Source organism: Vulpes vulpes, chromosome 14, assembly GCF_048418805.1.
Source record: "Vulpes vulpes isolate BD-2025 chromosome 14, VulVul3, whole genome shotgun sequence".
NCBI lineage: Eukaryota > Metazoa > Chordata > Mammalia > Carnivora > Canidae > Vulpes > Vulpes vulpes.
Window position 1 is genome coordinate 103,700,795 of NC_132793.1, and position 26,455 is coordinate 103,727,249.

Here is a 26,455-nt window from a genome sequence, read left to right on the forward strand (position 1 = left end):
AAACATGCAGAAGTACCACATGTTAGCAAAATTGCTGTAACTAAGCCTCTGTAGCATGCACACACCCAAACCCACACATAACTCCCAGATCTGTGTGAGCCTGAGCATCCAAGACAGAGCATTTATTTGGAAAGAGCTGACTTCCTAGTAGTTGTCTTCTTTAAAAACACCCAAGTGGGGACAAGAATTGATACTGTTTAACTGGAAAAGAAAGGCTCCTTTCTTCTTTCTTTTTCTTCCTCAGAACAAAGACGTTTGGACAGTAAAAGTGTATTTCCCAAGGACCACAAAAAACATATGCTCCAGGCATCCAACACGGGAACCAACAGTAATGACCCAACAGGAGAACCCCTACCTCCAGGTCAGAGATTTTGACTTTTTAGGGATTTACCATTTGTGAGGCACATGCAGGGAAAAGGATTAAGCTGCGAGACTCCATGTTTTGCACTTCTCAATAAGTAAAACTTTTCCTAGGCATTTGGCCAGCTCTCCCCTTGCCCTCAGTCTTCTGTGGCTCAATTTGTTCCTTCCATATTGAAACATTTTCGAAAAAGAAATCACTCCCAAGGAAGCCTGCAGAGCTCATATCCCAAATGTGCATCATTATTTGTGATAAAATAGGGATTGGCTTTCCAGTTTTAAAACTATTGCCAACTTGGTAAATATTCACAGAGGGAAGATTTGCTAAGAATTCTGGAACCAATTCTTTCATTTTTCTCTTTTCATAAGTTTTTTCCCTATACTTACTAACTTTGTTATGCATCACTGTTTGGTCAGGAGAACATAATCTTAGTATTTCAAGGTTACAAAACTCTTTAGGAGGCCAAGGGAGAGAGGTAGAGTTAAGAAAAATCAAAAATGCTGAAATTGCAGGAAACTAGTACTGATGATCTCAGATTCTTGTAGCTCTGAAGTGAGTAAATCACAGAAGGATACAGAGAAGCTACTATTGGACTTCATGCTTTATTATATGTCCTATACAGGAATAATACTGGCTACATCATTTTGATCTTTTAAATCTTGAACAAATGCCTCTCCTTTGTAGAACATATCCCAAAGGATAACTTTGTAGGTAGAGAGTCTAGAAATGTAGTTCCTAGGCCCCCACCTTCTCAGATGCAAAGAGAGCATAGAAGAGGAAAATAGTATTGGACCACCAATCAAACAGTCCAGCTCGTGTTATTTATGACATTATTCCCCAGGAGTATTTATATATTTCTTCTCCTCTTTCAGATATAATACTACCATTATGAAATGCACTATAATCCATTCATCATTCAGCATTTGTCTTAGTCTATTTTGGCTGTTAAAACAAAAACCATAGACTGGGTAGCTTATAAACAGCAGACATTTATTGCTCCAAATTCTGGAGGCTGCAAAGCCCAAGATCAAGGCACAAGCAGATCAAGTGTCTGATGAGAGGCCACTTGCTCGTTCACAGATGGCCATCTTTTCACTGTTTCCTCACATGGCAGGAGTGAAGAAGATAGATCCCTGGGTTCTCTCTTGTAAGGGCACTAATCCCATTCATGGGAGCTCCATCCTCATGACCTTATTACCTCCTGAAGGCCCCACCTCCTAGGACCATTTTATTGGATGTTGGGATTTGACATCTGAATTTTGGATAGACACAAGTGTTTGCCTAGCACTTACTTTTGCCAGGCTGGGGTACAGATATGACCTGGCCCTTGGAACACTCATAGTCTAGAGAGACAGGCAGGCATGTAAATAGGTATTTTGAAGCAATGTGACAAGTGCTGTAATAGAAAGATGACCAACTATACTGGAAGCACTGAGAAAGGGGCCCTAACTCTGGAGAAGACAACCAAGTTTTTGCACAGGCCATGATGTTTGTTCTGGGATGAGGAAGAACAACATTCCAGGCAGAGACAGATGTGCAAAGGCAGATAGGAATTCCATGTGGAAGGGAACATGAGATCAAGGAACTCCTTCAAATCAATTAATTTAAAAATTAGGTATTTATGAGGCTGAAAGTGCTGGAAAGTTGAAATCTTTGGAATATTTAAACATTTGGTTTATTAATACTACCTACCTTGTTTGACCACCTCCTACACACATACATACACACATATACACATGTACACATTCTGGAATATGCCAGCCCTTCAATGGATCCTTACCTTAGCATTTCAAAGAGACTCATTTATTAATTTAACAAATACTGCTTGAGTACCTAATATATAACATGCACTGTCTGGCAGTGGACAGGACAGAAGAGCTCCCCACTGTCATGGACTTGGCATCCCAGTAGGAAAGATGGACAATAAACAAGGAAACATATATTTCCCTGTGGTAAGTGCTCTGAAGGAAACAAAATAGGGTGATAACACACTGTTTGCCACCTTGGAGAAGAAAGTCAGGACCAGCCTTCCAAGGATGTGATACTTGAGCCCAGACTAAACAATAAAGATAGGACCATCCCTACACAAGAATGAGGAAGGAGCATTTCTGGCAGAGGGAATAGTGAGTGCAAGAACCATAAAGTGGCAACAAGCTTAATGTGGTCAAGAAACACAAAGAAAACTCATGTGATGGGGGCACAGTGGAGGAGAGGGAGGAGATATGAAATGAAGTTAGAAGGTTGCTGAGGACCTTTGAAGGTCAAGGTAAAGATTAGAGTTTATTCCTGTTTCACTATACATGAAAATAAACTCAAAATGTACTAAAGATCTAACTGTGAAACCTGAAACCATAAAAATCCTAGAAGAGAGCACAGGCATTCATCTCTCTGACATTGTCTGTAGAGACATTTTTCTAGATATGTAACCTCGGGCAAGGGAAGCAAAAGCAAAAATAAACTATTAGGACTACATCAAAATAAAAAGGTTCTGCACAGTGAAGGAAACAATCAACAAAACAAAAAGACAACCTACTGAATGGAAGAAGATATTTGTGAATGACACATCTGGGGTTAATATGCAAAATATATAAAGAACTTATACAACTCTACAGCAAGATAACAAATAATCTGATTAAAAATGGGAAGAAGACCTAAACAGACATATTTCCAGAGAAGACATTCAGATGGCCAACAGACACATGATAAGATGCTCAACATCACTCATAATTAGGAAAATGGAAATCAAAACTACAATGAGGTATCATCACACACCTACCAGAAAGACTAGAATCAAAAAGACAAGAAATGGCAAGTATGGGCGAGGATGTGGAGGAAAAGGAATTTTTGTGTACTATTGATACTAATATTAGTAAATTGGTACAGCCACTATGTAAAACACTATGGAGGTGCCTCAAACACTTAAAAATAGAACTGCCATATGGTCTAGTAATTCTACTCAGGTATTTATCCAAAGAAAATAAAAATACTAATTTGAAAAGTATATGCACCCGTATATTTTTAGCAGCATTATTTACAATAGCCAAGATATGGAAACAACACAAATGCTCATCAATAGATGAATGGATAAAGAAGATGTAATATGTTTATATATAAAATGGAATATTATTCAGCCATAAAAATAATTAAATCTCTCCATTTGTAACAACATGGATAGACCTGGAGGGTATAAAGCTAAGTGAAATAAGTGAGATAGAGAAAGACAAATACCATATAATCTCACTCATGTATGGAATCTAATAAACAAATGAACAAGGAAAGAAAAAGATATTAAAAAAAAAACAGAGAGCAAATGGATGATTACCAGAGGGGAGGTGGATGGGGAATAGGTGAAATTGGTGAGGAGATAAGAGCACACTAATCACGATGAGCACTGACTAATGTATAGAATTATCTAATCACTATATTATACACCTGAAATTAATACAACTCTACAACTCTACGTTAATTATACTTCAATTTAAAAAAAGACTAGAGTATAGTCCTAACACATATGAAGCAATGATAAGTCTTTTATGGGAGTAAATATGATCTACTTTTCAAATGCTCTTGTATCCAAAATCACTAACCATTAACAAAAAATTATCAAATTGAACCTCATCACAATTATTAAAATCTGTTCAAGGACACCATGAAGAATATAAGTAGATAAGCCATAGGCTGGGAGAAAGATTGGCCCAACATATGTCTTATGAGGAACTTATATCTAGAATATATAAAGAATTCCTACAAATTAACAGTGAACTCTCTCCTCCCCTCCAAAACAATGGGCAAAAACTTGTACAGATAGTTCACAAAAGATCTACAGATGGCATCAGGGAAATGACAGTTAAAACCACAAAGAGATACCATTTTCCACTTACTAAAACAGTGAAAATGAAAAGACTGACAATGCCAGATTTCAGTAAGGATGTGAAACTACTGAAACTTTTTGTACGTATGGATGGTAGGTGTGTAATCTAATACAACCGCTCTGGAAAACTGTGTGTTAGTTTCTAACAAAGCTAAGCATACACCTACCTTTGACACAGCAATTCTGCTCACAGATATTTACCCATATCTGGGTAAATGAAAAATGAAAACATGTTCACAAAAAAATGTGTACAAGAATGTATATAGCAGCCTTCACTTCATATTCTCCTTTTGACCACCAAAAGGAGAATAGATAAACAAAGTATAGTATATTCATATGATGGAATATTATTCAGCAATAATAGAGAATGGGCTATGTACAACAATACAAGTTAATCTCAAAAATCTTATGTGAAGTAAAAGAAACCAAGTGCAAAAGAGTATATGAATTAAGTCCAAGAGCAGATGGCACTAATAACGAATACTTATGGAAATGAACAAGTAATTGCCTGGGAAAGAGGGATAGGGGAATTGATTAAAATAATTTGGATTAAAATAATTGATTAAAATAATTTAATTAATGATTAAAATTGATCAAATTCAGAGGAAACTTTCTGGATGATGAAGTGTTTTATATCTTGCTTTGGATTATGGTTACAAGAACACATACAATTGTGGAAACTCATAAACCTGCACACCAGATTGCTGAGCATTTTATTGTGTGTGAATTACACCTCAATTAAAAAACAGAAACAAAAAAACCCACATGTTTTTAAAGAAATGCATGTTTGTCCTGTCATGAAGTGTCAAGGTGTCTTTGTGAAATATGGCGTAGTAAAGTTCAATGTAAAGTCAAACACACTTGGGTTCTGGGTGAAGGGACTTGAGCAAGTCACTTAGCTTTTTCACACTTCTGCAAATAAAATGGATTGAATTCACAAGATGGCCATAAGGATTAAGTGAAAAATTGATGACCAAGTGTCTAATTCAGTACCCCTCACCTATGAGGTTCTCCATAAACCCAGCTATTTTTAAAAATTGTTTTAAATAAACTGTAATCCTGGGGGCCCAACTAAAAATATATACAGTTCTGCTTTGCAAATGATGCCATATGCAACTTAAGACAAAAATTCAAAAATCAGAAGGAAAATCTGGAAAACAACAAGTTAAAGAAATGGCTCTGCTCTGTGAGGGAGTCTGTGGACACAGCTGGTAGCCATCAATTACTTGTGATTGTGACAGGAAAATCTGGCACCTTCTGTGGTCACACACAAATCTGTCATCATCGTATTGTATCTCATCTTTTTTACCAAGTGTCAAAGAGGAAGGGAAAGGCTGTTTGGAATGAGGACTAAAATTAAAAAGCCATAATTATTGGAGGTGGTCAGCTTCAACTTCGCTAAAGGAAACTCCCATTCTTACCTTTCCAGATGTCTCCATGACAAATTATTTATGCAGTTTCAGCAGTAAGCTGAAGTTTAGATAAGAATTAATGGAAAAGTAAGAATGGAATGAAATGCATTTTTAACCTTAGTGCTTAATCCCCAGTCCCTGTTAAACAGTCTTTCATTTCTCCGCCTGGTGCACATTGGAGAACTAGAACCGGTCAGAGCATCCCCTGGAGACACCCTTCTCTCTCGTCCTCTTGGCTCTGCTTGGAGAATGCCGAGGAGCCAGCCCACTGCACAGAGCACCTCCTCCCTCTTTCTGGGATTTTTCTGGCAAGTCCAGCTGGCCTCCAATAGCGCCTCTCCAGGCTGTGGTCCAAGGGCCCCATGCTGGCCACCATTCCCACCAGTTATTACAATAAGTCAGTGGAGGAAACATGAAATTTAAAGGAGCCCTTGCACTAGGGGATGGTTTGCTCTCTGTGCTCCTCAGCTAACCAGGACACAGCTCCTGATGGTCTTTAGCCATGTCCGCTCCAGGCCCATCATCATACCTCATTCAGGGCTGTCATGACATTTCATTTCCTTTCCGCAGAGCCTTTTTGGGAGCTCAGTAACTGGACACATTGTTCTGCCACCTGTGGCCACTTGGGAACCCGAGTTCAGAGGCCCCGGTGTGTGCTGGCCACTGGGCAGGAAGTAAGTGAGGCCTTTTGCCAACACCTCCAGAAGCCGCTGGCCGGGTTTCAGCCCTGTAACATCCGGGACTGCCCCCCGAGGTACGTGTAGTCACTCTTCTCATCTGTACCAGGTATTTGCTTGTGTTAGAAGGCCTGGTAAGTTGTACTTGGCACCAGGCATTCTGCTAAGTACTTCACAGGGACCACCGCACCATTACCTTGGAGGTAGATGTGGGTTTCTTATTTTACAAGCACCCCAAGGCCACACTGTTATAAAGGCCAAATTCAAATCAAGATGATCTGCGCTCAGAGCCTCGGCTCCTGACTGCTACCCAAATCTTCTTTCTGTGCTCACAGTATTATCTGGTCTTCAGTGGTTCCGGGCCTGTGAGTTTGCCTTGGAGACAATGCAGCAGGCCAGAGTCATCAGAGGTCCTGTCCAAAGTGCCATTCCCTAGATTCCACCCTGGATAAAAACCCTTAATAACCTTTCTAATGTAAGAGATGATAGAAATCAATAATTAAAAAATGTCCAGAATCAAATGCACGATCTCCACCAAACCTAATCTGCCCCCTGCCCCACGCTTCCAGATCCAGTGACTGCATCCCAGACCTCCCTGCTTCTCTCACTTCCAACTGTTCTTGTCCAGTTCCACCATTCCTGCAGGAGCTTATGCCATCAGCGTCCCTCATGGGAACTGCTACAGAATCCTCCTGATTCTTGGCTTCCTCCCCAGAGTGCTCTTCCCCTACGTAAGCAGAATAGTCTTTAAAACATGAATTTGGGGGCACCTGGGTGGCTCAGGGGTTGAGCGTCTGCCTTTGGCTCAGACCATGATTTGGGAGTCCCGAGATCAAGTGCCACATCAGGCTCCCCGCAGGGAGCCTGCTTCTCTCTCTGCCTATGTCTCTGCCTCTCTCTCTGTGCCTCTTATGAATAAATAAATAAAACCTTAAAAAATAAATTAAAAATAAAACATGAATTCTCCACGATGCCTCTTTGTTTAAAACACTTCAAATACTTCTTGTGGTTCTTAGGACAATGGCCCTAATCCCTAGCATTGTGGGTATGTCTGTCTTGCTCAGTTTTTTCACCCTGGAGTCTACACCAGTGCCTCACACACACTAGTAAAATTTGTTGCCCGGCTGAATACAGGAGTGGAAGAACAAAAGTCCCTCTGTGCTTATACCTCGGGCTGCCATTATACTCTGTCATTGTCTGTCCCAGCCTGGTTATGTGATTAATCCATGCTGTCTTTTTGTCTCTTAGGCGTGCTTTCCTCCTAACTCAGGGCCTTTGCACATGCTGCTCCCTCTGCCTAGAACACTGTTTGCACTTAGTTCTTTCTGTTCATGTCTCTTAGGGAAACTGTCCCTGACCTTCCCCTCCAAGCTCAGCCAGGCCCCTGTACTATAGGAGTTTCTTTTTTTTTTTTTAATCATTCATCTTCATAGCCATTCATCTTCATCTTACCATGATCTATCTTGTTCTCCTGCTAGACAGTCCTGTCCCAGGAGGTAAATCCACAGCTGTTTGCAGAACATCTTATTCCCAGCACTTAGCACAATGTCTGCCCCATTGTGCACCTTCCACAAATATGTATGGAGTGAATGAATGATTGATTGAATCACAGAGTCCCTGGCAGGTAACTGACCAAATGGCACCAGCATCCCCAGTAAAATAAAATGAAATAAAATGTAATAACAGTAGCATTTATGCAGCACAGCCATGAGACAGGTACTATGTTGGAGAGCTCACTGCCCTCATACAAAGGTCCACACTAGATCTGCTAACCTGGGTCTTGGAGGGAGGAGGGAAGCAGGGCCACACAGGAAAACAAACAGATGCCTGGGAGCGTGTTCTCGAAGGGTTGTGGCCATCGGAGGCACCCTGGCTGACGTGTCTCTCCACACCTGTCCTGTTCTGTGGAGACAGGTCTCGCACAGAGTCCTCTGTCCCTTGGGAAGCAGTGAGCTGCTGTGGCAGTAACTCAGGGGAGGTGGTTATGTCAATTCTCGACTCTTAACAAAGTGGAAAAAATTTACCAGCAACCGTGTTTATTAAGTATTCTCAAACCTATGCACATTCCTAGAATAAGCAGCTGTCTACTTTCACATCTACGAGAGATGACTTAGATGTCATGTAACCCTACAGCTCTCCACACAGAGGGTCCTTCATCTTTCTGTGCCACAGACACCTCTGGTTGTCTGGAGAAGCCTAGGGAATGATGGTTTTAAATCTGTAAAATAGAATATATTCAATCACAAAGGAAACCAAAGACATTGAAATACAGTACTAACATGTTAAAAAATGATGGTACAGTCATGGATTTGTTTCTCTGTTAATACTGTAATACCTAGCAGTACATTAATTTTGAAGTGATAAATATAAATGACATTTTGAGATGCCTCCCACAGTTATTATGTCATGTAAAAACATCTATGATTTCCATTGGTTAACAAAATCCCAGATATTGCTAGTACTACCGTATTTTGTGACTGACATATTTATAACAAAAGGAATACTAAGTTTCAGTCATAGCTCAGTGATGATGAAGAGGTAATTCTTTGGCTATCTGGGTGCGTGGTCCCTTGGAACACCACAGAGCTCAGGTTAGGAACCCCTGCTCTGCTGAAGTTCAGGGTCAGTAAGCCTAGACCAACCCCAGCTCTGCTGGCATGTGGTTATGTGGCCATAACCAAGTTATTGACTCTCTTGGACATTGGTGTCTTCCCTACAAGAATAGCAATAACATGTAAATATCTCATAGAGCAAATAGCACCTATGTGTTTTAAAATTATTTTCTCCCCTTAGTTTCAGTGAGTTGAAATCATCTTTTTGAAATTCCCACCTAATATTTCCCCAGCTGTACTCTCTGGGGCCACACAAGTGCCAGCGCTCATGTACGTGCAGACTCCACCCCAGTGTTCCTTGTCTCTACCTGGTAATTCTGTTGCTCAATTTTTCCTTTTCCAGACACTCCCTCTGGGATCTGACATTGCAGTCCTCACTAAGCTGCCATAGTTTTTGTTCTCAGGTGGCTCACGGGTGGATGGTCAGAGTGCTCTGTGTCTTGTGGTGAAGGATTCCACAGTCGGCAAGTGGCCTGCAAGCGTATCAAAGCCAACGGAACTGTGCAGGTGGTGTCCCCAAGAGCATGTGCTCCCACGGAGAGACCTCTAGGAAGAAGGCCATGTTCCATTCATCCTTGTGGTCAGTGGGTCGTCGAACCAGGGGGCCAGGTACAAGCTGACAAATCTAGTGCTTTGACAGAACTGTGATTGTCACTTTGCTTCTAATACATTTGCTGTTGTTTCTTTAAAAAATTTTTTTGGGTGGTGGGGATAATCTGATTGATTTCTAAAGTTAATGTATGTATCTGACGTGAAGGATTAGATTTGGAAATCCTAGTATCTCTGTTTCCCATGTAAAGGTGAACCAGAGTTGGATTCTTTGAATATAGTAGCTCAGTGACAGAAGTTCCAAGACGGGCTGGTCCAGGGCCATCAGAATTAGAGAAGCCTTCAAGAGAAGAAGCAGAAGAACATTAGTAACATGTGCACAAAAGTCTCATAGCCCGTATCCCAAACACCACCCTGAATAACATTATAAATAAAAAAATGTTTGAGAAAAATTTTTTATTTTTTTTAATTTAAAAACAATTTTTAAAAGATCTTATTTATTTATTCATGAGAGACATAGAGAGAGAGGCAGAGACATAGGCAGAGGAAGAAGCAGACTTCTCGCAGGGAGCCTGATGTGGGACTCAATCCTGGGACTCCAGGATCATGCCCTGAGTCAAAGGCAGACACCCAACCACTGAGCCACCCAGGCATCCCGGAAAAAAATTTTAAAAGAAATGTCTAGGAACCTAGTTAGTCTGCTAGGGTTGCCATAACAAAACGCTACAGACTGGTGTGCCTGGAAGAGTAGAAATTTATTTTCTCAAAATTCAGAGGCTGGAAGTCTAAGATCAAGTTTCTGTCAGGATTAGTTTTATGAGACCTCTCTTTCCCACTTCAAGACAGCCACCTTCTCGCTGTGTCCTCAGGGGGCCCCTTCTCTGTGCAGAGAGAGAGATTGATTTCTGGTGCCTCTCCCTCTTCTTATAAGGACACAATTTCTAGCAGATGAAGGCCCCACCCTTATGACTTCATTTCACCTTTAATACCTCCTTATAGAGCCTGTCTCCAAATACAATCACTTTGGGGGTTAGGGCTTCCACATACAAATTTTGAGGGGACACAGTTTGGTCCATAACATTCCGCCTTCTGCCCCTCTCTCCCAAATTCATGTCCTTCTATGTGCAAAGTACATTCATCTCATCCCAGTATCCTTAGAAGTTTTGTCCCATTCTTTCCTCAATTCAAATCCAAAGTCTCACCAGATGTCACCTAAATTAGGTATGAGTAAGAAGCGCCATCCTGATGCAGAATTCCTCTCCTGCTGCAAAGCTGTGGAGGCAGACAAGTTACATCCTTCCAAAATACAGTGATGGGACAAGCAGAGGATAGACGTTCCCTTTCCAAAAGAGAGAAATCAGAAGAAAGGGGTGGTGGGTCCCAGTCAAGTCCAAACTCTAGCAGGGCTAATCCATTAGATCTTAACACTTGAGAATAATCCTCTTTGGCTTGATGCTCTCCCCTCCAGACCCACCGGGGCAGTGGCATTGCTCCCATGGCCCAAGACAGCATGCCTGTCTCTCCCACATGGCTCTTTGGAGTGGTCCTGCCCCTGAAGCACTAGGCAGGGGCAGTGGGGCCCATGGAAATTGAGGAGGAAACAGCCTCCCCCCTGGGCTTGTTGTGGGAGTGGCAGCCCTGGTGAGTTCTGAATCTGGGGTCATTCTTCCCTCTTCCTGAAGAATAAAGCATGTTTGCAGCTGAATGCCTTATCCCATCCTGTAGAATCCACAGTTTCTAAAGCCTTCCTTAATTGGGTCCCATCATTATCTCTCCTGGTACAATTCTATCTCTACTCCTGGCCTCTGCTGGGATGGCTGATTAACTCTGTGGGTAAGCTCCTTGGAGCTCCATGGAGTGAAGGTACAGCCACACCTGCAGTGGTCCCTCCAGAACATACGATCTCATTCTTTGAATGAAATATGGATGGACTGAGAGTTTTCTGAATCCTCGAATTATGGTTCCTTTTTACTTTAATGATTCCTTCAATTTATTTGTCCCCTCACATTCTCCTATAAGTACCCTGAACACTTTCCTTAGAAATCTCCCCAGTGAAATATCCAATTTTGTCCCATTTAAGTTCTATTATCCACAAAACACTGGACCACAATTCAGCCAAGTTTTGCTGTTTTTTGAAAAGATTTATTTATTTATTTGCAAACTGCAATTTTTTAAAAGATTTATTTATTTATTTGAGAGACAGAGAAAGTATACACAAGAGAGTGCATGAGAGAGCACAAGTGCATGAGTGGGGGAGGGGGAGGAACAGAGGGAGAGAGAATCTTGAGCAGACTCCCTGCTGAGCGCAGAAGCTCAAGTTCATGACCCTGAGATCATGACCTAAGCCTAAACCAAGAGTCAGATGCTTAATCCACTGAGTCACCCAGGCACCCTGTATTTTTGCCATTTTAGAATGACGACTGCGTTTCCTCCAGTTCTTCCTTATTTCCATCTGAAACCTCATCAGAATCCCCTTAAATGTTCATATTTCTAACACGGTCCAGCTTTTTCAAGTATGCACCTCAAAACTCTTCTAGACTCTACCTGTCACCCAGTACAAAAGCCCACTTCCACATGTTTAGATATCCACAAGCCCACAAATATCCACATGTTTAGATATTTGTTATGGTAGCACCCCACTTCTCAGTACCAAAATCTACATATCTGTATTAGCAGGTATCCTCCAGGGGAACAGAACCAGTAGGGTGTGTGTGTGTGTGTGTGTGTGTGTGTGCGCGTGCCTGCATGTGCGTACATGCATGAGTTAACAAGTTAATGCAGTTATGGAGGTCGCCAAGTCCCAAGAGTTGCAGAGTGAGGTCAGGAAGCTGGAGATTCATTCCAGACCAGAGGCCAGCAGGCCACAGACCCTGGAAGAGCCAGCATTTCAGTTCAAGTCAAAAAGCAAGAGAAAGTCAATATTCCAGATCAAAGACAATTAGGAGGAATTCCCTGTTATTTGGGGTAGGGTCAGTTTTTTTGTTCTTTCTGGCCCATCAACTGATTGAGTGTGGCCCACCCACTTAGAATAATCTGCTTTCCCTTGACTACTTATTTAAATGTTAATCTCCTCCAAAACATCCTTACAGAAGCACTTGGAATAAGTGCCAGATATCTAGACACACTATGGTCCAGCCAAGTTGACACATAAAATTAACCAGAACAGAACCTATGAAGAAAAATAGAGTACACTATTGAAACAGATAAAGGAAAAGAAGGACGAATAAAAGGTACTCTCCATACAATAAAGATATCTATTCCCCTAAATGAACTGAAATACATAATAAAATTCCAACTAAAACTACAGTAGAATTCTTTTTTGGAACTTAAGGTAATTCTGACATTCATAAGGGAGAACAAATGAGCACAGGAAATTTTTAGGAAAACTTATTAGAAGGGTGGGTTGACCTTCTTTACTTGGTGTGATCTGATGTAAATAAAATAATGCAGCATTCCTGTGGGAGTAACACTGAGTCATGCAGTGTAATGAGAGGACAGACTCGTGTTAAAGTGGGTTTAAAGTTCAAAGGTAACCACACTGGAAGAATGGTTTTAAAAAATAGTGTTGGGGCACCTAGGTGGCTCAGTGGTTGAGCATCTGCCTCTGGCTCAGGTCGTGATCCTAGGGTCCTGGGATCGAGTCCCACATCAGGCTCCTTACAAGGAGTCTGCTTCTGCCTCTGCTTATGTCCCTGCCTTTCTCTCTGTGTCTCTCATGAATAAATAAATACAATCTTTATAAAAAATAAATTAAAAATAGTGTTAAACCACAAGAGGTTTTTAAAGGAAATTGGAGAAGGCCTAAATGAATGGAAAGACATCCCATATTTATAGATCAGAACACTTAATGTTAAGCTGACCAGGATTCAACACAATCCCTATAAAATCCCAGCTGGCTTCTCTGCAGAAATTGACAAGCTGACCCAAAATTCATATGGAAATATGAAGGACCCAGAATAGCCAAAACAGTCCTGAAAAAATAACAAGGTTAGAGGGCTCAAATTTGTCAGTTTCAAAACTTATTAGAGCTATATAGTAATCAAGACAGTGTGGTGCTAACAAGGGATAGAGATATAGATCACTGGAATAGAATTTTAGGTCTAGAGAGAAATTTCTATATCTGTATCAGTTGGTTTCTTACAAGGGTGACAAGACCATTCAACAGAGAAAGAATAATCTCTCTGACAAATGGTGCCAGACCCCTGTATATCCACACACAGAGAAAAATGAAGTTGGATCTCTAGCTTATATCATATGCAAAAAGTTAATTCAGAGTGGATCAAACACCTAAACTTAAGAGCTAAAACTATAAAGCTCTTGGAAGAAATGTAGACATAAATCTTCATGTCTTGGGTTAGGAAATGGTATTTTTAGATATGACACCAAAAGCACAGGCTGCAACAACAAAAACACAGCCTTGGGCTATGTAAAAATTAAAAACTTTGGTGCTATAAAGGACATGACCGGGAAGGTGAATGGAAATAGGACCAGTGTGATGGGAAAGGCCTTTTCAAGCATAAGACAGAGTATAAGGAAAAATTAATATTATGACTACAGGAAAATTTAAGAACCTCATGTCAGAAAAAATTTTTTTCTACATTTGAACTCACCTTGACACACACGCCTCCACTTTCACTCAGAGCAAGAAAACCCAAACTTGGCAGTCACTTGTGGCTTTAAGCATCATCATTTCTGGACCTAAGCCCTGTCAGTTAGAGGTTGGCCCCATCTTTTTTTTCCCTTCTCCCCAGAGATGGTCTACGTTTCTGGGCAGGGTGTGGGGGGAGGAGGAAGAGGAGGAGGAAGATGCTCAGGTAATCTTCCTGGCTCTGAGGGAAGACTGTCTGGCCCTCCCAACTTCCATGACCTCCCCTGGGGAACCACTGGTCCCCTGTACCTGGGGTTTGGTGTGTGACCTTGGTACCACAGCACGCGTGACCTCACAATGTTGTTTATGCTGCCTTGTGCTTTTGTTCTAGTGTCCTGCACGTTGCCTGGGCCGCCCTGGCAGGATGCAGCAGCATCATGCAGTTTGTCAACACCACAACAGCTCTGACCCCCGTTGCGATGACAGAAGGAGGTAATGGCCCTGCCCCAGGGTGACATGAATCATCATCTGCATCAGTCCATGGCTGTGAATGCTTGAAAAATGAAACGAATGACTTCTCCTGTCTACCACCTCTCACAATTGGCAATTCCTATCCAATGATGACTTCTAATTGTGCCATCCTCGATAGTATACATCATACTGAAATATTAACTACTCTGTACAAGTATAAGTACAAATTATTTGAATGTTAAACATCTTGAGAGAGGGATACCCCAAAGAGAAAAAAAAAAGAGAGTAGCACTGAGAACAGATATTTTTCCCTCTATATACAAAGTTGGTCAAGCCTAATAATATTTAAGTTTACAGATTACATCTTCCTAATGTGTTCAGTGAACCACGGTATTCCTCTGTCTAGAAACTATGTTGTTTAGGATGTTGGCACAGGGGTTTAGCAGAGAATGAAATCAGCTTTTGCCTTGTGATGGGGCTTAAGCAAGAAAGGAGTTTGCTTTTCTCTTGTGTTGAAGTCAAGGCTGGTGCATGGTTTGGTGTAGAGAGCATTGTTTCATGAGGTCACCCAGAGACCCAGGCTCCTTCTGCCTGGTCACTCCACCGTCCCAGGGAAGCGCTCCCCAGCAAGCATGAAGGAATTCTGAATTCTCTCCTTCTTTTGTTGTGTGACCTGGGCTACCCAGCCTCCTAATTTGCAAATTGGGATAGTACCGTCCAAGTAAAATTATGGTTGGGAAGTTTTGAGTAGTTGGCTAGCGTGGAGCCCCTAAGCAGCCTGGGTCATAGCAGGTGCTCGAGATATGGCTCCTCTTCCCTCCTCCCCACCCTGAGTGTTGCCAGAGAAAAGGAAATGACCTTGACAGTTGGCTCAGTTTCCATTTTGAGCCTTCAGTAAGGTTTGGCAGTGTAGAATCCGCCGCATTTCCTATTCCCCACAACACAGCTCAAGCCAGAACTATTTTCCTGAAATGGAAGTTGTGTGGAACAGCTGCCCTCCTCTCAACAGACAACCTAGTTTTGTCTTTTGCTGAGAAGATAGAGACCACACACAGGCTGATGTGCATTACCCAGATGTTTCACTTTGCATTCTCAGAGATGCTTACAACACAGATTCATATGTGGATTGAGCTTTCTTTTTAACATACCTGATGTATTTTTCTGAAACTTGCTTTTTAAACTTAATCACTATATTAGAGACTTTTCCCCCATCTTAGTACGTAAGACTCACTTTGCTCTTTTTCACTATTTAACATTACCTCATTCCATTGTTGATGGGCATTGAATTGTTTCAGGTTGGTTTTGGGGTTTTTGTTTTGTTTCGCTTTTTGTTATTGCAAATAAATGCTGCAGGAAATATCCCAGAACATACAACTTTATGCACTGAGGGTTATATGCTTGTAGGATAGTTTTTGGTATGGAATGGAATGGAATTGACAGGCATAATTCTGATGCTACTAAGTTACCATCAAAATGTCTATACCAAGAGTGTAGGAGGGTTCCCCCTTTTTATAAATATTATCTGGGTTTCAGTCTTTTTAAAAATGTTGCCAACCTGATGGATGAAAAATTACATCCTTTGTAATTTGTGCTTTTCTGATTACTTTTTTGAGAGAGAGAGACAGAGAACACATGCACATGCTCGCGAGAAGGGGGGAAGGGCAGAGGCAGAGGGAGAGAGAGAATTTAAGCAGGCTCCTCGATTAGTGTGGAGCCCAGTGTGGGGCTCAGTCTCATGATCTCAAGGTCATGACCTGAGACCAGATAAAGAATCAGATGCCCAATAGACTGAACCACCCTATGATTACTTTTTATGTACCTTTTGATTCCTTGTATCTTTTTCTCAAACCCATTCACGTTTTTTTTTTTCCATTTCTACCGTGGGTACCCATAGCCAGGCCATCCCACTGGTCCCCCTCCACCTGTTGCTCCTTCCTAGCCACTCCTTACACTGCAGCCTGAGCAGCCCTTTCCAAAATCAAATCTGATAGCATCATCACCACCACCACACCTCCCCAACAGACTGAAATAACTTTAGAGATCTCACTTGATCTTAGGAAGAAGGGGGACCAAAGTCTGTGATGTGGTCTAGAAAACACCACATGGTCAACTCTTCCCTCCCTTTACTTATTTTTTAAAAGATTTATTTATTTATTTTTAGAGAGAGAGAGAGAGAGAACATGGGGGAGGGGCAGAGAGAGAGAGAGAAAGAGATTGAGAATCTTGAGTACACTCCCTGCTGAGCACGAAGCCCAACTCAGAGCCCAATCCCAGGACCCCAAGATCACAACCTGAGCCAAAATCAAGTGTACTTGAGGCTTAATCGACTGAGCCACCCATGTGCCCCTCTTCCCTCCCCTTACAGCCTCATCCCAAACCTCACACACCCTCACTCTTGGTGCTCCAGTCACAATGTTCTCCTTTCAGGACACACACTGGATGCGCCACACTCTTTCCAACCAATGGCAGCAAAAACAAGAAGCAGAAATATACTGGAGAAGGTAGAAGGCATGGAAGGGTCTGTAAGAAGGCTCAATAAATGGCCAAATGTGGCTTTAGAAAAAGAGATGTAGAAAAGAAAAGAAAAAGAAGAAAAAGAAAAAAAAGAAAGAAAAAGAGATGTGGGGGCACCTGGGCAGCTCAGTCAGTTAGGCGTCTGCCTTTATCTCAGGTGGTGATCCTGGAGTCCTGGGATCGGATACCTCATCGGGTTCCCTGCTCAGCAGGGAGTCCGCTTCTCTCTCTCCCCTCTGCCACTTCCCCCACTCATGTTCTTTGTCTCTCATTCTCAAATCAATAAATCTTAAGAAAAAAAAAGAAAAGAAAAAGATGTGGAGATGAACTGAAAATGTGAAAGTGTGGTTTTGTGTGTGTGTGTGAAAGTATTTAAAAGAAATAATAGAAGAAAACTTCCTGGGGCTGAGTGAGGAGAAGGATCAGGTTGGCTTTCATTTTTCTGCATCATCCCTGCTTCATCCAGGCTTGGCTCTTCTGCTTTTACATCCTGGTGCTTTGCTTTCATGCTAGGAGTCTCCTCCAAATACCTGTAGGTTTGTGGGTGAAGGACTCAGTGAGGGAGCTGCTGTGTGTTCCTCTTGTGGTCTCTGCTGTGTTTTCTCTACAGGCCTGTTCTGCTGCCTGGGCGAGCTGACCATGGGCTGGAGAAGGAAGAGGGGGTGTCACTGTCCCTTTAGCACCCTAGGGGAGGGAGCAGTGGGCAGGCTGGGGACCTCGAGTCCTGGAGTCGGGCCCTGCTGTTGGAGTGATGGTATCAGTGGCCAGAGGTGGAGGATCAGAGGCGAGCAGGCTGCTCACAGCTTCTTCTTTTGGACCTGGGGGGCCTCTGGGGGTGTGGGCATAACCGAAGAGGAGGGGGGGTATGATGTGTGATATAGGACAGCACACGAGCTTCCATGCATAGATGTATGTACTGCTGGTGCCCAGACCATGTCCCCCTAGCTTGGGCATCCCCATCCCTAGTCCTATCCCTGGCTGGGAGGATATGGGATGTTCTTGCTGGACCAACCTCTCTTTCTTCCACTGGGTCTTTAATGACTAGCCTCCTGAGCTTCAGCCTCCATGTTGGTCTCTAGCTCCTATGTCCTCTCCTCGTGTATAAGCTCTGGAGCTCCTTCTGACTTCCCACTGGCCCTGCCTTCCATTGGAGCAGAAGATTCTTTGGGCTGGAAACAACACAAGTCAGTTCAGTATGATTTATGGACAAAAGGTGGGCAATTTCTTATTAAGAAAGGACCAACCAACACTTGTGCACAACAATTTGATATCTTTTTAAAATACTTTTTTATTGTATATTCTGTGAATATTTTTTCAAATTTTTTGAGTAGAAAAAGCAAATCTCTTACATGGGGGAGCAGTGGATGGCTGAGAAGTACTGGGTCTCTGCCCGGTTGTCCAAAGCAACTAAACTTCTGGCCCCTCTGATTCATACCCAGTGGGGAAAATAAAGCCCTGGAATTAACAGGACACGCTCCTCTTCCCGTGTAAAATCTTGCAGTTTGGTGTGTGACCCTGTTGTTCAAATAAATCTTCTGATGGAGGATGGGGTCTCCCTCTACTGGCTAGTCATAGTACTGCTTCCAACTCTGTAATACTCTTCCCTGAAGGAGCCATCAGGTTTGCCCCATCCTGCTACATTTCCAGTGGGGTTTCTGCACTCCTTACAGATCACGTGCACTGCTAAGGAGCCTTTTACAGGAACACAAAAATGCCTCAAGAATCCAAAGGGAGGATGCAAGGACTTGGACCAAGAAATGAGAAGTCACTGGTTTTTTTTTTTCTCCTCTTGTCTCTGCAGCTTTCTGTGTTTTGCTTTCTTCTTTTTTTCTGAATATTACTGTTTTTTTTTTCTATTTCTCTGGCCTGTGTGGCAAAATATGACTAGCACTGCCCTAGCCTTCAGGTTTACAGATCTTTTTCTAGCAACATCCAAATTCCTGGAAGGAAAACAGTTCCTAAGCCAGCTCAGTCATGCCAGGGCTCTCTTCCCACCACCTGTGGGGTTGGAGACATTCTCAGGTAGTGCGGAGATATCTCCTAGGACCCAAGAGTGGCTCCGCTAAGTGGACTCTCCCTTCTGGGGTGAATAAGCATCTTCCAAAATCAGAGGCCACCAACTTTCTGTTCTGCTCGCGAGGGCAAGGAACTGGAGCTAGGTCCCTGTCCCCAAATGGTCTCTGTTAATGGACTATGACTCATGGTGTGGCCTAACTGTCCATATAAGAGTACTGTCTCCTAGCAGATGAGCTTGGCTCACACGCATGCTTACACTCCTACGGAATTTAGCCCAAGGGCTTAGATCAACAAAACTGAAAGGTTGTTAGCAGACTTTAAATGACGGATTGTGAGCCACTCCTGTCTTCCTTGCTTAAGTTGAGCTGCTCCAGCTTATCAGGAGGGCGCATCTCTGGAGGCCCGAGTCTTGACTGTGTGTGAGAAGTGGTGGTTTGCATGCCCATCGTAGTCACGATCGCACCACCAGCCATGCATCATGCACTTTGCTTTACCAGCCATGCACCATGCAAAGCATGCACCAGACCAGTAGGTTCCTAATTGGGAAACCTTTAGTGCATTGAAAATATGGTACTTGGTAAATGGCCTGATCCCAGCAGGAAGTGACATCCCGCTTCTTCCATGTTCCACTTTTTGTTTTTTCCCTTGTTTTCTGTTTTGTTTCCTCGTCCAGACCCAGCTTGAGGAGGAACTGCTCTTCCAGGGCTTGTGACACGTGCTGGCGCACCGGCCCGTGGAGACCCTGCACCGCTGCCTGCGGCCGGGGCTTCCAGTCTCGGAAGGTGGAGTGTGTGCGTGCCAGGAGCTGCAGGCCGGTGGCCGAGAGACACTGTGTGCAGGAGAAGAGGCCGGCTTCCTGGCAGCACTGCCTTGGGCCTTCCTGTGATAGTAGGTGTTCCTCCCAGCTGCCACCACCTACCCGGCAGCCTTGTTCCAGCCAGACCCCCGGGGGCACCCATCTTGTAGGTTCTGGCTGATGGGCCGCTCAGGATGCACGTGGCACCTTGGGACCTGGGGAGGTCTGCAGCTTTGCTCTGGGTGCTCAGCGTTCTTTAGATAACAGGAGATCAGTTGGGTGTCAGCGGCCTTGGCTCGTAGGGGCTCATCAAGCACTCCCTTTCTGTCTCATCTGCTAGGATGAGGATTCTTAACAATTTGACATAGATGTTCATATATGCATATATTTTTATATTATATATATAACTGTTATTTTATGAAATTTAATCATAAATATATTTTGATAGGACACAGGTCCATCATTTTTATCAGCTCTCCCAGGGGTCCATGCTCCCCTGTTCTAAGCACTGAGGCCAGAGGGGCCGTGAGGCCTGGAGAGCAGGTGAAGCCATTTGGCCTGGCTGAGACAGAAGGTCCGGGTATGTTGGCTGTCATGTGGGGCCATGGCTCTCACCCAAGCCTAGTGGGGTGGGGCTGTGTTCAGTTTTTCATATTTGAGCCTAGCTGATGCACAACGTTGCATTAGTTTCAGGTATAAGACAAAGTGATATAACAGCTCTCTCCATGATGCTGGGCTCCCCCACAAGTCCAGGTGCCAGCTGTCACCACCTGGCACTGTCACAGTGCCACTGGCTATATTCCCGGGGCTGTGAATCCAAGCCCAGTTTCTCCAGCTCACTCTGATCATGCAGTATACGCTTGTCATTAACTCAAAGTGTGTGTGTGTGTGTGTGTGTGTGTCTGTGTGTGTGTGTGTTGTTTACTTCTCTAATGAGCTATGTGTTCAGTGGATATCTTTTTTTTTTCTTTTTTTGCAGGAGACTGCTCAGACACAACTCACTACTGTATGTTTGTAAAGCATCTCAGTTTGTGTTCGCTGGATCTCTACAAACAGAGGTGCTGCCGGTCATGTCAAGAAGGGTAAACCTGTGGTGGAGTCCTAATGCTGCTGTGAAGATAGAACAGAAATATAAAAGCTCTTTTCCCCATGTAGCTGATTCAGAAACATGTTATTTCTTTAAAAACTCTAGATTCTGCATTCAGGGGTCTATGCCAACTCACCACTGGTGGGATTTCATACTAATATTTTCCCCACGGCTGGTTTTTAATCCCAGCTCTTTGAGATGATGTTTTCTGGGACGAACAAAAATACTGTAGCAAGTGTGCCATTGCACTTGGGGCCCTGCCGGTGTCCTCCCCAGTGCATTGTCACAGGCTGCTGCTTCCTGTAACGTGTAGACCCAGAGAGGGCAGGGTGTCCTGAGGACATGAGGGACACACAGCAACTGCTGACTTCCTCTTCTCTCCGGTTTTAGGATCTCACCAGGTTCATAGGCATTCACACTTTAGAAGCTCTCTGGCCAGTAGTTGTTAAGGTGGCATGAGTGGCGCCAGTGGCATTTTTGTGGGTCTTTACGTCTAGTGTGCAAATAAGAGGCAGTCACTCTGGACAAGTTTGCAGCACTGACTGACCCAAGGACCGGGCGGGGGTGGGGCGGGGTGGCATCTTGTCCTTGCTTGTATAGAATCCGGGGAAGAAAACACAGAGTAAGTGCCGCTGCCAGTTTCACAAGCCCAGAGGTCTGTAACCAAATGAGGCATCTTGGAAATTAAAGGAGAGGGAAGGCTCACCTTTTCTACTGATTTTGAAGTATGTTCAAAGCTTTCTTTTAAGAGCTGTGAATGAAACTTTTTCTAAGCACGATTCTCTTGCACACAAACAGAAAATCAAAAAGCCTTATTAGACCTAATTTATGCATAAAATAGTACTCCTAAGGATTTTTTTTATTTCCCAGGAAGATTATTAGAAAGTAATCTAAATATGAAACATGGTGGTTGAAAAGGATTGTTTATAGTCAATAGTTGTTTTAATTCGAACTGATTAGTTGGTAAATCCAAAGTGAACTTGGGTTAGGCTAGAAGTTATGTTAGGGCTAAGGGTCAGAGTTAGGATTTGGTGAGTAAGTTTAGGGTTCCTTTTAAGTGTCAGGATTGGGTTAGGTGAGAACAGAGGTTCTGTCAGAGGAGGGCTGGAGTTGGTTGGCTTTGGCGGTTGGGGCGAGGGCCAGGTCGGGTTGCGTTGGATTGCTTGCATCGGGTTGTGTTTAGACCGGGGCCAGTGCTGGTGTTAGTGATACTGTCAGGGTGGAGGGTCAATTTGGAATGAATTGTCTCTGCTGAAGTAGTCCGGGGCTTGCGTGAAATTGTTAAAGCTGATTAGGTTCTGGGGCTTTTTTCCCTTATATCTTACCAGTTATGTCTTTAGATGGCACACAACCCCAAGGAAATGGCCATCCCTGCTTACTCAGCATCCCTGCTGCCTGTACCTGTGCTGCCCACAGCTGGTTGGCCACCACGTCACCCAAGGCAGGTTGTGCTGCACCTCGTCCCTGATCACAAATAAGTGAACAGCACATGAGGGCTTTGGGTTTGTCTGTGGGCAAGCTTGCTGAGTCTCTCTACCATATATTCTGAGCACCGGCTCTCGTGTTCTAACTTCAGCCTCACTGACACTGGCAATGAGCACTACTGTACGTGGAGGGTTTGGTGGCCAGGATGGATAGGGATGTGAAGGGCACACACCAGCCCATGGGTTGCTAATCATCAATCACACTTGATTGTTGAAGGTTTTTAAATTAAAAGAAAGATCATTTGTAAAATACTCTTTGTACATATTTATTATATGACTTAAAGGTGCAATATTTTATTTTGTACAGTATGTAATAAAGACATGGGACATATATTTTTTCTTATTAACAAAATTTCTGATTAAATTGCTTTGTCTTTGTATTTAAAGTTGCTATTTTTCATTTGCTATTGTACTTTTGTCTTATCATTCAAGTGACATTCCTGTGTACTGTATTTTACTACTGTTCCTATAATATAAGAGTTAATGTTTCTCTCATGACCCTTAAGTAATTCAGAAATAAATTTACTTTGATTATTCAGTGGCATCCTTATAAATGTGGGTGGCTTTTTTGTGTCACTTCTGGAAGCCTTGAGTATCGTCACCTTGCCTTGTGAATCCGGGAACAAACCTGATGGGCTCGCTGCCCCGGCCTATCCTAGGAAGGGTGGGTTACAAGATACAGGACAGATCACACAAGATTCCCTCTGACTCCCTTACCCCAATCGTTTGCAACCTGGGGACTGTAATGCAAACAATGTCAAGGGCAGAAGGGCTTGAGTCCCAAGTGGATGGCCTGAGACATCAGAGAAGTAGGTGGTAGTAGGAGAGCAGGAGGTACTAATACCCTTTATTTTTGGCCCTTTATGAGTTTAGGAATGGACTTGAGAGATGTCTGCGCCTAAAGGCTTTTTGGCAGCGGCTGGTGAGGAAGCCCTTCCTCTGTGTTCCAGCCATTTCACGCTTGAAGATTGGCAGTGAGTCTTTACAGTCACAGTTATTGAATTTGAGATTCCTTGCCGTTTGCCTTAAGCCTTGGGGTTTCTAAGGTCGTTCACTGAAGAAAAATCAATCATTGTAGAGTAACTTGTGAGACTCTTAACCTCATGAGGCCGAGCCACATGGGAGGTTAGCAATTGGACACCTCAAATGTCTAAAAATATAGTTTTGTCTTTCCTTCTCACTTCCCTCCTCTTTCCCTCCTCCCTTCTTCTCCTCCTTCCTTCGTTCCTTCCTTCCTTTGTTCCTTCCTTCCTTCTCTCTCTCTTTCTTTTCCCTCCTTCCTTTCTCTTTTCTTTTCTTCCCTTTTGTTCTCTCTCTCTCTCTCTCTCTCTCTCTCTCTCTCTCTCAAACTAAGGCCTATGTGGGTTACAAGGATTGGAGGGATAGGAAATATGAGGGATGTCATTTCCAACTCAGATAAATTTCCCTAGGAACTCTCTACTATTTTCTTGGTAGTCTCAAATACTTTATGACCTGCAGTAACTACACAAGGATACTGAAAAATCCAGATTATAGTTTGAGCAGTAATGCAAGGCTTGGGTCCTCTCATGTACATGATGAAATAAATACCCAAATACTCTATTTCTTACATATCAACTAGAGAAAAGGTGAAAAATGTCATTCTAGGAAAATATAAGGAGAGATCATCCCCAGGCTTTTCTCTGAAATAAACAGAGGATAGGTGAAATTTGCAACAAGCCCTAATTCCCAAGTACAAAGAGAGGGAAGGTTCCAACAGGGCAGGTATTCATGCATAGCTCCTCAATTCCCCTTCTCAAGCTTTGGGCAACATTTCACAGCTCTTTACTGAACCCTGGCCTCTGCCAGGTGAAGCTTACTCCCAGTACCAGCATCTAACATATTGTCAGTTGTGTAGAATGACCTCGAAAATTAGAAGTAAATTTATTGATAGGTGATGGATAGAGGGCTTCCTTCATTAGGTAATGAGTCAGGCAGACTAGGTCAAACTATTTTTTTTTTAATTTTTTATACTGAGATGACTAAGAGTTACAAAAGCACTGCAGGGAATTCTGGTATCCCCTTCACCTAAATTCCTTTAGCCTTGACATCTTACATAACCATAATACAGTGATCACAACTAAGAAATTGGTACTGGCACAAAAATAGACACATAGATCAATGAAACAGAATAGAAAACCCAGAAATGTACTCATAACTATATGGTCAACTAATTGACAAAGCAGGAAAGAATATCCAATGGGAAAAGACAGTCTCTTCAACAAATGGTGTTGGAAAAACTTGATAGCAACATGCAGAAGAATGAAGCTGGACCACTTTCTTTATACCATACACAAAAATAAATCCAAGTAGAGTAAATATCTAAATAAGACACCTGAAATAATTAAAATCTTAGAAGAGAACACAGGCAATAACTTCTTTGACATTGGCCATAGCAACTTATTGCTATATATGTCTCCTGAGGCAAGGAAGACAAAAGCAAAAATATATTAATGGGACTTGAGCAAAATAAAAAGCTTCTGCACAGTGAAGGAAATAATCAACAAAACTAAAGGACAATCTATGGAATAGGAGAAGATATTTGCACATGACTTATACGATAAAGGGTTGGTGCACAAAATACATAACAAACTTATAGAACTCAACACCCAAAATATGAATAATGCAATTACAAAAAGATCAGAAGAAATGAACAGACATTTCTCTGAAGAAGACATTCATATGGCCAACAGACACATGAAAAGATGCCCCACATCACTCATCATCAGGGAAGTGAAATATCAAAACTACAGTGAGATATGTCATACCTGTCAGAATGGCTAAAATCAACAATAGAAACAAATGTTGGTGAGGATGTGGAGAAAGGGGAATCCTCTTGCACTGTTGGTGGGAATGCACACTGGTGCAAACACTCTGGAAAACAGTATGAAGTTTCCTCAGATAGTTAAAATTAGAACTATACTATGATCCAGCAAATGTACTACTAGGTATTTACCCAAAGAATACAGAAATACTGTTTTAAAAGGGGCACATGAACCTCAATATTTATAGCATCATTACCGACAATAGCCAAATTATGGAAACAGCCCAAGTGTCCTTGGACTGATGAATGGATAAAGAACATGTGGTGTATATATAATGGAATATTATATCAAGAATGAAATCTTGCCACTTGCAATAACATGAATGGAGCCAGAGAGTATGATGCTAAGTGAAATGTCAATCAGAGGAAGACAAATACCTCACTCATGTGGAATTTAAGAAACAAAACAAATGATCAAAGGACAAAAAAAAAAAAAAAGGGGGGGGGGGAGGGAGAGAGGGAGGCAAGCCTAGAAACAGACTCTTAACTCTAGAGAAGACACTACTGGTTACCAGAGGTGGGGGGACGAGAAACAGGTAATGGGGTTTCTTAGGTTGATTGCATATATACTAACCCATGCATGCACAGGTGCGTGCACATGCACACACACACACCCCTATGCATACACATCTATTTATTTCTGCATCTGTGAATTCACCCGAAATCTCAAATGTCAACCCAGCACCACAGGATCATTATTACAGTTGACACTTTTTTTCTTATTTGTAGCTTCTTTCTCTGACACTTTCTGACATGAAGCCTAGCTCTCATTACCTACAATACATTTTCTTGGTTTATAGCCCGGTGACAGGAAAACAATTTATTGACTGGAATACTGTGTTTGTGTGGGATACATTTTATCTATAGCTTTCTAGTGTTCAGTCAGAATAATGTCTTCCAAAAAAAAAAAAAGAAAAGAAAAGAATACTGTCTTCCAAAATTCCTTAGGTCATCCCTTTTCCTCGCACCCTCTTCAGTGTGGTTACATGACTCATTTGTTGTTCCCTTAGACACATGTGTCACAGTCTGCATTCTTTCTTGGGTTCTCCTCTCATCCTGGGGGATGGTTTTTGTAATTTTACATGCAGTAAAATTGACTCTGCAGTTTCCAGTTCTAACAGTTTTGAAAAATTCAGTTGTTCACCAGCCATTTCCTACACACTTCCATCAACCCC

The 26,455-nt window shown here is 42.5% G+C and overlaps 1 protein-coding gene across 3 annotated transcripts in view; it reads left to right on the forward strand.

Moving 5' to 3' along the window:
• ADAMTSL3 (ADAMTS like 3) overlaps nucleotides 1–22,992 on the forward strand; it is a 335,305-nt gene extending 312,313 nt beyond the window's left edge. For 2 of the 3 annotated variants that reach the window (XM_072737443.1, XM_072737441.1), the window contains 6 exons: nucleotides 245–361; nucleotides 6,215–6,398; nucleotides 9,338–9,542; nucleotides 14,462–14,562; nucleotides 19,745–19,959; nucleotides 20,847–22,992. In XM_072737443.1, coding sequence (XP_072593544.1) covers nucleotides 245–361; nucleotides 6,215–6,398; nucleotides 9,338–9,542; nucleotides 14,462–14,562; nucleotides 19,745–19,959; nucleotides 20,847–20,953 — 929 coding nt within the window. In that variant the 3' untranslated portion in view covers nucleotides 20,954–22,992. The remainder of the gene's footprint in view (nucleotides 1–244; nucleotides 362–6,214; nucleotides 6,399–9,337; nucleotides 9,543–14,461; nucleotides 14,563–19,744; nucleotides 19,960–20,846) is intronic. The other variant, XM_072737442.1, reaches the window with a different exon arrangement.
• The last annotated feature ends 3,463 nt before the right edge of the window (nucleotides 22,993–26,455 follow it).